The sequence below is a fragment of the Harpia harpyja genome, chromosome Z (genome assembly GCF_026419915.1).
Source record: "Harpia harpyja isolate bHarHar1 chromosome Z, bHarHar1 primary haplotype, whole genome shotgun sequence".
NCBI classification, from domain to species: Eukaryota; Metazoa; Chordata; class Aves; order Accipitriformes; family Accipitridae; genus Harpia; species Harpia harpyja.
The window spans coordinates 94637074-94651311 of NC_068969.1; the positions used below are offsets into that span (position 1 = coordinate 94637074).

At 41.4% G+C, this 14238-nt stretch overlaps 1 protein-coding gene across 3 annotated transcripts in view; it reads right to left on the reverse strand.

Moving 5' to 3' along the window:
• IPO11 (importin 11) overlaps positions 1–14238 on the reverse strand; it is a 106743-nt gene that overhangs the window by 43749 nt on the left and 48756 nt on the right. For all 3 annotated transcript variants that reach the window (XM_052776681.1, XM_052776683.1, XM_052776682.1), the window contains 2 exons: positions 13094–13209; positions 11464–11540 (listed from right to left, as the gene is read on the reverse strand). In XM_052776681.1, coding sequence (XP_052632641.1) covers positions 11464–11540; positions 13094–13209 — 193 coding nt within the window. The remainder of the gene's footprint in view (positions 1–11463; positions 11541–13093; positions 13210–14238) is intronic.

The window sequence follows — 14238 nt, forward strand, 5'->3', positions numbered from 1 at the left end:
ATGGTGACATACGGCACAGGCCTGTGATATGGCCACGGCAAAGGCATGTTCAAATAATGAAAAACCTAGTATCAATGACCAAATCTCAAAAATTTAACTAAATCTCAAACCAATTTTTTACATATCACACATTGGAATTGCTTGCCAACAGATAAGCATGTTTAAAAAAAATCTCCTAAAAGATGCAGGAAATCCAATGGCAAGCAATTACTTCTCTAGGCTGTAAATTTAAGTTAGGAATGAAAGTCAAAGAAGACTGAAGGTATATTCTTGTCAATAAGACAATCGGCTCCGGCAGAGAAAGCACGAGAGGAGGTAGCATAGAGGCCTTCAAAGTTCAGGTTTTTAAGGTATTACTGGTGGGCCAGGAAGCAGTGATAGACAAGTGCTTGTGCAGTACATAGTCTTGGCAAGCATCTTAAGAGCACTTAAAAAAACCTGTGCAACAGATTATATATTCATTTGCAGTAATCTAAATATGTATTCACCAACAGGAAAAAACCCCACAGCAACACCTTTCTATTAAGTGATATCCATAGCACACTTCAAAAACTCCCAGACATAATTTGCACACAGTATATCTCACTCAGTTTTATATCACTTTGCTGAAGAAAATGTTCTGTTATAATACAGAAATCATAAATCAAGTTTGTACTTTGATGGTTAAGCTAAACTCCCAAATCCAATGGGAAACACTAGACGCTCAAATAGCTCTTAAAGGTTCTGAATCAGAACCAGCAATCTATCACTGCACACCTCCAGAATCTTCTGAAAAAATATTGTGTACAGTCACAACCAAGTCCCACAGGACCTTGCCCACAAAGGCCATTAACACAAAGCAAAAGCTACAACACAATGAATAACCAACAACCTGAATAATACACAATCCAGCTTGTCCATACCTCCTTAAACATAACCAAACTGTCTACTTTTATATAAAGGTTATCAATATTATTTTCTACAGTCCCTTTAGGTCTGAGTTATTAAAGCTGTACTGTATCTATTAACATACACTGTTCAATTACCACAGAAATTTATCCCCTATTATTGTATATGAATACTTCTAAGAAGTAACACTTATACGAGATAAAATAATGCTTAAAAATGATATAATTTGGCTATGAAGATAATTAAACATCTTCTCTCCCTCTCTAGTTTGATGACTTCTTGCCACATCTGTTTCCTCCTCTTCAGCAGGACACAGTCTGCTATACACCTTTAATGTCCAAAAATCTCACATATGAACTTCTTCTCTCCCTCCCTTCCAGCTCTTTTAGTTCAATAACGTTACCCTCTAATAGGACACTTTTTCTGAAGGACTTAAATGCTGATGGAGCAGTTAAACACACCAGAAAAATAGTTACATTACCTGTGTATTAAGAGTCATTCCATTCAGTAAGAATAAATTCAGAAACTAAATGTCAGGATGTTCATATTCCTTACACTGTATTTTCAACAAAGTAATTTTCTGGAGCACCCTGTTGCTAGTTCTCCACTCTGCTCCAGAAGACATAAGCAAGGCAGCCATCTATTCAGAACTTCCCTTCACCATATCTGCCCTTTGGCTTCCACTTTGGTAACTTCAGACTGAATTGAGAATCAGTCTTAGAGAGATTTTCTGTTTTGCCTTATCTCAGACAGTTAAGGCACACAAGACTTTGCAATTCTGAAACTTTAAATTTGAAGATCTCAAAATTTGAATGGATCTCTGCATTTGTCCAACTGAAAATGGCAGACTTTCCAGTTAAAACACCTTGTCCTGACAACTACGTCACTGTGGTGAGGATAGGAAGCATTTGTTCTTAAGTGCTGGAACTTTCAGGTGAATACTGCCTCTTGTATACAGGAGAAACTGTACTACAGAACTAAGACTGAACGATTAATTAACTTGCACAGTTAATCTTCATTGATCAATACATTTTCCTCTGCAAGTGACTGCAGCTTAATATGTGCTGTTGCACTGGATTTAAGCGAAGTATCCTTTCTTCAAGTATACTGAAGGAGTGAAGTTGGCTGCCTGAGGTGTACTGGATAGCAGTATTGTACTGTTCTTATAACTACCAAGTTTTATAATAAGGTTAGCACTAATCCAAGATTCAAGCTCTATTTCAACATCATAGTGCCGTGGCCATGTCATGTGGAGGCTGTCCAGCTAGATTCTCCTGATGTAAACAGAAGGGAATTGCAGGCAAAGAGCATACCAGAATGGTTTCCACTTTCTGGCAAAATGCACATCATTCTGGCCTACAGCAATCAAAATTTTTGACTGAAATGATACTCAAGTTTCTCAGAAAAATGCTCAGGAAGTAAAGTAGTATCAGAAGTCCGCATGAGGAAATCCAACTATGATTACACATCAGCTGCTGGTTTTGCCACTCACCCCCATCCCTGATTTAAAAAAAAACAAACCCAGAACAATTTGACATAAGTGTGGTTGAAGCCTCACCTTAAGGAAAACCTACCTAGCTTAACTGTACTACTTGCTCTACCAGCATCATACAGCAGCTTCCATTTTTCAGAACAAGAAACATTCTCTTGAGGATTCATTTTTTCCAAAGGAGTGCATCATTATTCTCCAGGATTAATTCACAAAATAAGGAAATTTCTACAAGTGTAAAATATTCCTGAATACCTCCACCTTTTGTTAGAAGAGTATCCTGGTTTCAGCTGGGATAGAGTTAACTGTCTTCCTAGTAGCTAGTAGAAGGCTATGGTTTTGAGTCTGGTTTAAGAAGAATGTTGATAACACACTGATGTTTTCAGTTGTTGCTCAGTAGTGTTTAGACTAAAGTCAAGGATTTTTCAGCTTCTCATGCCCAGCCAGCAAGAAGGCTGGAGGGGCACAAGAAGTTGGCACAGGACACAGCCAGGGCAGCTGACCCAACCTGGCCAAAGGGATATTCCATACCATGTGATGTCATGTCTAGTATATAAACTGGGGGGAGTGGGGGGATCGCCGCTCAGGGACTAACTGGGTGTTGATCAATTGACTAACTGGGTGGTGAGCAATTGCACTGTGCATCATTTGTACATTCCAATCCTTTTATTATTACTGTTGTCATTTTATTAGTGTTATCATTATCATTATTAGTTTCTTCTTTTCTGTTCTATTAAACAGCTCCTAACCCACGAGTTTTACTTCTTTTCCTGATTTTCTCCCCCATCCCACTGGGTAGGTGGGGGAGTGAGTGAGCAGCTGCATGGTGCTTAGTTGCTGGCTGGGGTTAAACCGTAACAGTCCTTTTTGGCACTCAACGTGGGGCACGAAGGGTTGAGATAATGACAAACCTGCCCACAGCTTGTTAAAACAAATTTGTTACAAGCTTTCATTATATTGGTCTAATAGTTGCTGGTCACCATATTGATTTATGTGTTCGATTTATGTGTTCTTAGAGTTGTTGCTCTTGTTTTTAAAGTTCTGTTATGTATCACCTTACTTGCTGTATGTAGTCCCTGTGCTGCTGCTTACCATCCATGGGAGGTGGATTAAGGTTTTCGCTTTGATGTATTGGGCAACACTGGTTTATGGTATAATAAAGTTATTAGTTGTGGGATTAATCTGGTATTTGCATTCAGCATTGTGACGTCTATACTTTGGGAGCCATCCGTGGGAAACTATTAATAATTACACCATTTACCTTTCCTCCTCGGAGAGCCAATCTATGGGTGGGGTACCCTTCTTCCCTTTTCCCTTCTCCTTCAGTCCAGTTACAATGGTGTTTGAGAATTTTGAAAAATTTGAATACCCTTGGGATGTTGAGACCAGCACAGTCCTAGCCCTACTGCTAGGAATTAGCATGCTCCTGAATGTGGTTCAGCTCTTGTTTAAGGTTAAATAACTATTTAAGAAGATCACTCAAGAGATCTTCCCCAAGGCTAGATAATTATGAGTGGCAGAGTGTGTGGGGTAGTATGGGCAAGTACCTAGAACAGTGGGCACCTCCGATGTTTTGGAAATTCACCTTTGAACAAGTGCAGAATCCGGAAGAACTAGTAAAATATTTGGAAAAGGTATGCTGTCGCCCTGGCAACTCCAGAGAGATACAAATCACTGCAACGTGCTGGGGCCTGGCCCATGCCTATAGAGCCCTGTTCAACACCACTCTGTACCCTCAAGGGGAAGAGAAGGTCTCTGCATCTAACAAGACGACAGGCACTGCGGCTACCCAAACCTCGGCAACAGGCACTGTGATCCCTCCAGCCCCAGCGACAAGCACTGTAGCTACCCAAACCTCAGCAAGCGGTACTGCAACTGAACCAGTGGACCAACCTGCACCAGTATCAGTTGCCCCCGTACAGAAGAAGAAATATACAAAAAAATCAGTTCGCTTAGCGAAGGAGGAAAATGAGCCAGGGTCATCACGGGAACAGGAGGAAGAGGCAGAACCAGAAGTAATCACCCGATCCCCATCCTTGAGTGAGCTGTGGGATATGTGAAAAGATTTCGGACGCCGTATAGGTGAGCATATTATCACCTGGCTCCTCTGATGCTGGGACAATGGGGCTAATAGCTTGGAATTAGAAGGTAGGGAAGCCAAGCAGCTGGGATCGCTTGCCAGGGAAGGTGGCATTGACAAGGCAATTGGAAAAGGGACACAAGCCATCAGCCTCTGGAGGCGACTCCTGTCAAGTGTGAAGGAAAGGTACCCCTTTAAGGAAGATGTTATATGTCAATCAAGCAAGTGGACCACCATGGAGAGAGGTATCCAATATCTGAGGGAATTAGCCATACTAGAGACGATTCATTATGACCCGGACAACCCACAATTACCCAAAGATCCAAACGAAGTGGATCTTTGCACACAACCCATGTGGCAGAAGTTTGTACAGAGCGCACCATCGTCCTATGCCAACTGACTGGCAATAATGACCTGGAAAGACAAAGAGGCACCAACAGTGGATGAAGTGGCTCGCCGTCTCCGGCAATATGAAGAAAATCTTTCCTCCTCCCTACAAGCTTGCATTTCAGCTATGGAGAAGCTGTCCCAGGATGTCCAGCAAATCAAAGAGGACACATCCTACTCCCCACTTGTAAGGACCAATGTCACAGCTATTAGGAGTGAGCATTCCTCTGCCTGAGAGACAGAATAGAGAAGGTACACACCTGTTGTGGTTTAACCCCAGCCAGCAACTAAACACCACGCAGCCACCCACTCACTCCCCCCCCACCCAGTGGGATGGGGGAGAAAATCAGGAAAAAGAAGCAAAACCCGTGGGCTGAGACAAGAACGGTTCAATAGAACAGAAAAGAAGAAACCAACAACAACAATGACAACACTAACAAAACGACAACAGTAACAATGAAAGGACTGGAATGTACAAATGATGTGCAGCGCAACCGCTCACCACCCGCCGACCGACACCCAGCCAGTCCCCCGAGTGGCGATTCCCAGCCCCCACTTCCGCGTTCCTATACTAGATGGGACGTCACACGGTATAGAATACACTGTTGGCCACTTTGGGTCAGGTGCCCTGGCTGTGTCCTGTGCCAACTTCTTGTGCCCCTCCAGCTTTCTCGCTGGCTGGGCATGAGAAGCTGAAAAATCCTTGACTTTAGTCTAAACGCTACTGAGCAACAACTGAAGACATCAGTGTTATCAACATTCTTCGCATACTGAACTCAAAACATAGCACTGTACCAGCTACTAGGAAGACAGTTGACTCTATCCCAGCTGAAACCAGGACAACACCGTGAGGTGCCTTGTGGTTTTACCTATGTGACCATGGAGAGGGCATGAGGAAATGGGATGGAAAATCCACCTCGGTCCTTAATGCACGGGTACGTGAGTTGCAAGGAAAAACCACCACAAAAGGGGATTCTACCAGGAAAAATGCTACTCCAGTTTCCAAACAGAGTAGAAGGGCTGATCTTATTTCTGATCCTCTTGAAGGGACTTCTGAGCCAATTTTATGAGGAGTACTGGATACTCTGACCAGAATTAGAGGGGCCCTGCCTCCAGCCAGGTGGAGGAAAGGGACAACCGGGTCTATTGGACTGTGTGGATTTGATGGCCTGGCACGTTAGACGCACAGGAGTATCAGGCTCTAGTAGACACCAGCACACAGTGTACTCTAATGCCGTCAAGTTATAAAGGGGCAGAACCCATTTGTATTTCTGGTGTGACAGGGGGATCCCAAGAGTTAACTCTACTGAAAGCTGAAGTAAGCCTAACTGGGAATGAATGGCAGAAACACCCCATTGTGACTGGTCCAGAGGCTCCATGTATCCTTGGCATAGACTGTCTCAGGGGAGGGTATTTTAAGGACACAAAGGGGTATCGATGGGCTTTTGGTATAGCTGACTTGGAGACGGAGGGCACTGAACAGCTGTCTACCCTGCCTGGTCTCTCTCAAGACCCTTCGATTGTGGGGTTGCTGAGGGTTGAAGAACAACAGGCACCAATTTCTACCACAACGGTGCACTGGCGGCAATATCGCACCAACCGAGGCTGATTCCCATCCATAAGTTGATTTGTCAACTGGAAAGCCAAGGAGTGATCAGCAAAACTCGCTCACCCTTTAATAGTCCCATATGGCCAGTGCGAAAGTCTAATGGGGAGTGGAGACTAACAGTTGACTATCGTGGCCTGAATGAAGTTACGCCACCGCTGAGTGCTGCCGTTCCAGATATGCTAGAACTTCAATACGAACTAGAGTCAAAGGCAGCTAAGTGGTATGCTACAATTGACATTGCTAATGCGTTTTTCTCAATCCCTCTGGCAGCAGAGTGTCGTCCACAATTTGCCTTTACTTGGAGGGGTGTCCAGTACACTTGGAATCGATTGCCCCAGGGGTGGAAACACAGCCCCACCATTTGCCATGGACTAATCCAGACTGCACTGGAAAAAGGTGAAGCTTCGGAACACCTGCAATACATTGATGACATCATCGTATGGGGCAACACAGCAGAAGAAGTCTTTGAGAAGGGGAAGAAAATAATTGAAATCCTTCTAAAAGCTGGTTTTGCCATAAAAGAAAGTAAGGTCAAAGGACCTGCACAGGAGATCCAGTTCTTAGGAGTAAAATGGCAAGATGGACATTGTCAGATCCCAATGGATGTGATCAACAAAATAGCAGCTATGTGTCTGACTAATAAAAAGGAAACACAGGCCTTCTTAGGTGTCGTGAGTTTTTGGAGAATGCACATTCCAAATTACAGTCTGATTGTAAGCCCTCTCTAACAAGTGACCTGGAAGAAGAATGATTTTAAATGGGGCCCTGAGAAACAACAAGCTTTTGAACAAATTAAACGGGAGATTGCTCAAGCAGTAGCCCTTGGACCAGTACAGGCAGGACAAGATGTTAAAAATGTGCTCTATACCACAGCCAGGGACAATGGCCCAACCTGGAGTCTCTGGCAGAAGCACCTGGGGAGACCCAAGGCCAACCCCTGGGGTTTTGGAGTCGGGGATACAGAGGATCCGAGGCTCGCTATACTCCAACTGAAGAAAGAGAGATTGGCAGCATATAAAGGAGTTCGAGCTGCCTCAGAAGTGGTTGGTACTGAAACACAGCTCCTCTTAGCACCCTGACTGCCAGTGCTGGGCTGGATGTTCAAAGGGAAAGTCTCCTCTACACATCGTGCAACTGATGCCACGTGGAGTAAGTGGGCCGCACTGATCACACAACGAGCTCGCATAGGAAACCCCAGTCGCCCAGGAATTGTGGAAGTGATCATGGACTAGCCAGAAGGCAAAGATTTTGGAATGTTGCCAGAGGAGGAGGTGACACGGGCTGAAGAGGCCCTGCTGTATAATAAACTGCCAGAAAATGAGAGGCAATATGCCCTGTTCACTGATGGGTCCTGTCACATTGTGGGAAAACATCGGAGGTGGAAGGCTGCTGTATGGAGTCCTACACGACAAGTCGCAGAAACTGCTGAAGGAGAAGGTGAATCGAGTCAGTCTGCAGAGGTGAAAGCCATACAGCTAGCGTTAGACACTGCTGAAAAAGAAAAGTGGCCAGTGCTCTCTCTCTCTACTGATTCATGTATGGTGGCAAATGCCCTGTGGGTGCAGTTACAGCAATGGAAGCAGAGCAACTGGCAGCGCAGAGGTAAACCCATTTGGGCTGCCGCACTGTGGCAAGATATTGCATCCCGGCTAGAGAATCTGGTTGTAAAAGTACGTCATGTAGATGCTCATGTACCCAAGAGTCAGGCCACTGAAGAACATCAAAACAACCAACAGGTGGATCAGGCTGCCAAGATTGAAGTGTCTCAGGTGGATCTGGACTGGTAATGTAAGGGTGAGCTATTTATGGCTCAGTGGGCCCATGATACTTCAGGCCATCAGGGAAGAGATGCAACATATAGATGGGCTTGCAATCGAGGGGCGGACTTGACCATGGATACGATCGCACAGGTTATCCATGAATGTGAAACATGTGCTGCAATTAAGCAAGCCAAGCTGTTAAAGCCCCTGTGGTATGGAGGATGATGGCTGAAATATAAATATGGGGAAGCCTGGCAGATTGCCTATATCACACTCCCACAAACTCACCAAGGCAAGTGCCATGTGCTTACAATGGTGGAAGCAACCACTGGATGGCTGGAAACATATCTCATGCCTCATGCGACTGCCCAGAACACTATCCTGGGCCTTGAAAAACAGGTCTTGTGGCGACATGGCACCCCAGAAAGAATTGAGTCAGACAACGGGACTCATTTCTGAAAGAACCTCAGACACCTGGGCCAAAGAGCATGTCATTCAGTGGGTGTATCATATCCCCTATCATGCACCAGCCTCTGGGAAAATTGAGCGATACAATGGACTGTTAAAGACTACATTGAGAGCAATGGGGGGTGGAACCTTCAAACACTGGGATACACATTTAGCAAAAGCCACCTGGTTAGTCAACACCAGAGGATCTGCCAGCAGGGCCTGCCCAGTGAGAACTTTTATGTACTGTAGAAGGGGATAAAGTCCCTGTAGTGCACATAAAAAATATGTTAGGGAAGACAGTCTGGGTTACTGCTGCCTCAGGCAAAGGTAAACTCATTCGTGGGATTGCTTTTGCTCAAAAACCTGGGTGCACTTGGGTGATGCAAAAAGATGGGGAAGTCCGATGTGTGCCTCAAGGGGATTTGATTTTAGGTAAGAATAGCCAGAATTAAACTGTATGATATTAGTTGCTATATAACCCTGCTACTGTATGTTATCATTACTATAATTGTTATACGCTATATCCATAGTACTACAGTAAGAATCACCTAGATCAAGCAAGAATGAACTGTGATAAAACTCAGTGAAGCACAGTAGTGATGGAACCAGAACTGACTCCAGCATGCAACAATCCAACGGTGCACACTATCCTCCTGCTGTGTTCAATGTCACCTGCTTGTCACACCGCACTGAAGCCCAGTCCTGCTCTGCCGACTGAGGACTTTGCACCATCCCTCCTGCCCAGAAAAACTGGTATGACAGATGGAGCCCAAAGTCGGGAACTAAATGAACTCAACAAACATTTTATGAGCATGACCCATAAACTCAAGCAATGATATCTGTGTGTGTGTATACATACACACATATAAATATATATATCATTTATATATCTCAAAGGGACAGAAAAGGTGATGATGATTGACTGGGCTGTAACTGAAGGTATGGAAACTGAGCATGACATCAATGGTATAGAATAAGGGGTGGATACTGTCCTGGTTTCAGCTGGGATAGAGTTAATTGTCTTCTTAGTAGCTGGTACAGGGCTATGGTTTTGAGTTTGGTGTAAGAAGAATGTTGATAACACACTGATGTTTTCAGTTGTTGCTCAGTAGTGTTTAGTCTAAAGTCAAGGATTTTTCAGCTTCTCATGCCCAGCCAGCAAGAAGGCTGGAGGGGCACAAGAAGTTGGGAGGGGACACAGCCAGGGCAGCTGACCCAAACTGGCTAACAGGGTATTCCATACCATGTGACATCATGTCCAGTATATAAACTGGGGGGATCGCCGCTCGGGGACTAAGTGGGTATTGATCAGCAGGGGCATCGATCAGCAGGGGGTGAGCAATTGCACTGTGCATCATTTGTATATTCCAATCCTTTTATTATTACTGTTGTCATTTTATTAGTGTTATCATTATCATTATTAGTTTCTTCTTTTCTGTTCTATTCAACCGTTCTTATCTCAACACACGAGTTTTACTTCTTTTCCCGATTTTCTCCCCCATCCCACTGGGTGGGTGGGGAGAGAGTGAGCGGCTGCATGGTACTTAGTTGCTGCTGGGGTTAAACCACGACAAAGTGTATGCCAAGGTTTCCATTCATCCTCATCTCTTCCCTGAAAAGTACCATATGAGGACTAGGGAGGAGAGGGTGGGGAGAAAATAGCAGTAGCAAACGTAAACAAGCCATAAATACACAGTATTTCTGAATTTAACTCAAACAGATTGGCAGTATGACACAACTACGAAAGTCACAACCATTTGTATAGTGCAAGCTTCCTGTAGCCAATACTATCTACTGCTAACACAGAACAAGGAGGAAGGGTAGGTGTGTAGACATGAATGAAGAGAAATAGTAAGTATTTGGTAGCTACAAAACTTAAGAGGTAGCTCTGGAGTTAAATACTAAAACCACTACAAAACACTACTTTCCTGAGCAGTTTTGTCATTAGAGATCTAGTATACACAGAGGAGTAACAGAAGGCGTGATCTTGCACCTACCCACTGTGATGTAACTTTCTATTGACCTTTAGTCAAAATAAAACATTAAATGCTGAAAACAATTTCAAAGCTAACTTCTGTAATTTCATAAGCGTGTTCCTCTAAAAACCGAATCCATTTGCTGAATTAGCTCCACAACCTGCAAAAGATTTCATTAAACAAACATCTTTACATAATAAAATTAAACCACAAAATTTTTATAATCCTTTTAATTATGAAAAAAGCAAAAGCACCCCAAATATCAGTATTTCCTAAGCACTGAATCTTAAACCTCATTAATAAGTTCATATTTTGTCAACAACTCAGGCAAAACTACTGCTTTTAATTTCAGTGCTGCTTGACTGATAGAGACATATTTAGGTAGTTTGAAAACATCCTACATAGTTACTAACTGAATAATGGAAAAGCTAATAATGGAACCTTCAACTCTTCAGACTACAAATCATCATTCTGGTTGCAAGCAGAACAGGCAAATATTCCATATAATCAGTATCGCTAAAATTCAGCACATTTGGTGTTAAATTTCAGAAACTTCTTAAAAAACCCTCTGAAATTATAAACTGAAATTCGTCTTATCTTTTGGGTACAAAGCAGCTTCAACTTATTAAAAAAAGAGAACCAGGGTAAGTAGATGATAAATATTAAAGATGAGAAAGTGAAACAATAAAAACCTGCCTTTCATTTTTTAATAGTTACAATTTTGCAAGCCCTCTTAGGTCCTGTAGCCACAGCAGCATTACTTAATGCATGAACACAAGCAGTAGAAAAAAAAACCCCAGAAATTTTATTAGTTAAAGACTTACCAAGAAGTGCAGACATGTTCTGAAATATTCTCAGGAGCTCAGGTGTAAGACATGGACTATTCTCCAATGTCACTAACCTAAGAATAGATTAAGCAAAATATTTCATATAATCTACGAATAACATTGAGCAATCATTCTGACAGATGTAAAACATTGTAACTTCTAGTAACCATCTATATGATCCTTAAATAATGTGTAACAATTACTTGAAGCATATTTCAAGTGCAGCAGTAGTCCTTACAAGACACCCATCAGTATAGGCATGGGTCTGGCTAAGGTAGGAAAAGAAAAACATGCTACTGGCTTTTTATAAAGACAACGTAACCTCCAAAATGCAGCGATGAGAATGTCTAAGTACACAACTTGAACTCAGAGAAGGTGGGTAGAGAGGGATATTCATGGTGTAAGGACAACGCATATAGTGTTCTACAGCTCAGAGGAGCAGCTGTGATGGCAACCAGCTCAAACCTTTACTTTTTTTTTTTTTTTGAGTTCTGAAATGATGCATTGATTACCATACATAAAAGCATAACTATATGCTCAACATTGTTTGTAACAATTTAAAATTCCTGAGGTTTGAAAACAGTAGCTATAAATTAAATTCATACTTAAAGCCACCGCAACACATTCCAGTTTGTTCCTAGATCATAGGTGTGGGATTACTGTCTTTAAATTTTCTGATTATGTAAAACATCTTAGCTGTTCTCCTGCCCTTGGTTCAAAAGCCGTTAGAGTCCAAGCTGTCTCTGCCAGCTCCATCCAGATTCCTCTGATGCTCTAGGACATCTTAATATACCATTCTTCTGCGTAGGCATCAGAATAACAACTTCAAGATCAGTATTATTAAGAAGATATAAAGGTACTAAACTGATACATTAAAGAGGCCCCTGTTTTAAATTCTGTGAAGATCTTGCACTTCAACTTGCTGCCCCACCAGCATTATAAATCTTAGTTTTGCTGCACATAGAACAGATCATTTATAGGTTAAGTGTTTGTAATTCAAATGCCCATCTACAATTTAGATCAAAGGAATCCCTCACTATTTCAAGGCAAACTCAATATATGCCTATTATGCAGGAAAGATGTGCTGAATTTGGTCCAGGTAACAGTTTCCTCCTCACAGGGTGACAGCTGCCCCAAAACCAAACAAATTAGGCTCATGGCAAACTGATCACAGTGCCACTTCTTGTTTTATGTTCAGTCACCAAATAGCTTGAGATCTGGAAGATAACTTCTGCATTTTACACTTGTAAACTTGCCATCTCTTCCAGCAACCAGCTCTGAAAATCATTAGGTTATTGTGCTCCCAAAGTCAAGCACATAAAATTGTTAGTTTAGCATGCGCATTATTGTGAGTCTAGACTTTTTGTCTTGCTGTTCCTTATCACAACAGAACTGTATCTCACTATGAACTGCCCAAAAATGGATTACCTACTCAGTTATTTTTGTTTCTTTCATTAACTTCCTAACCTCATCTTTTCTGAAAAAAGGTATGATATAGATGATCTCAAAGTAAGATAACAACAACATATAAATTCTTACTACAGTCAAATCTTTTTAAATATTTTTTTTTTCATCCAGGGATACAAAAATAACACTTTAAAAATTAGAAACTTATAAAGAACATTACCATAACTCTAAACCATCTTCCAGAAGATAGACATGTGGAGGCTGAGAAACATCTGTACTTAGCTGAATAACTGGAAGTAGAAAAGGATAGAGATTTTTGCTCTCTGCTCCCAGTCCCTATGAAAGTAAATAAAAAGTGTAAAATACTTTAAAAATTGCAAATCAAACATTTCAAGAATAGCATTGAAAGAGATCTGTGATGCTGTTCTATTTGCATACTGTAAACATGCATTCAAGATATCAAAGGCTGAACTTGCATCCAATTCATACAACAAAATAGTCTGACACTCCTGAGCTTTCTCTCAACATGTCTTGAGAAAATTACATAAGTTTTTTTGAAAAAAAGCAGCTTATAAATGGGTCTGCAAGAAAAAGTTATAAACAATACACATTCCTAAAAACATTCACTGGTTATTCTCTTTCTGGGAAAAGTCACAGCTCTAACAAATACTAAATGATTAAATGCTGAAAAAAGTGTTTTAAACATCAGGAAAAGAATTACTCTTTGGAACTTACCACATACTAAATCTTTTGATATATTCTAAAGAACCAAGAGAAGGGTTTGTTTTTGTTGCTACACAAATATTCAGAGACTGATGACAGTGATTTATTTTTTTAAATGATCCATGAGCCATACACAAAGATATCTTCCCAAGAATGCAGAGTAAACAATTTTTTCAGCAATCATTTAATAAGAAAACCCAATTTTTACAAATGACCTAAAGATAACTATTTTCAAAACAAATTATAAATTAAAACTAATCCTAAAAGGAATGGAATTCTTAAATTGGGAACTATTTTGTAATATTACTACTTAAGAGAACTGAAGCTAGTTGAATGCTGCTTTTGCATAATTACTGTATTTGGAAAATGTTATGTTTAAAATTACATGATGTTTCTAAGTTAAGGCTTCTTTGTGGAATTATTTGTTTATTTAAACAAACTTGCCTTAAAAGAAATGGAATCCTCCATAAATTTGTCCAATGTCTTTGTGTCCACCTATATTTTTGGCATCTACGTGGGCCAGTAACAAGAAGTTCCAAATTTGTTTATTGTGAAAATATAATTTGTCTTTGTTTGAACTAACTCCACTTTTAAAAGAACCCTAATTTTCCCTGTATTTGTAATGTCTAGTCATTCCCCTTC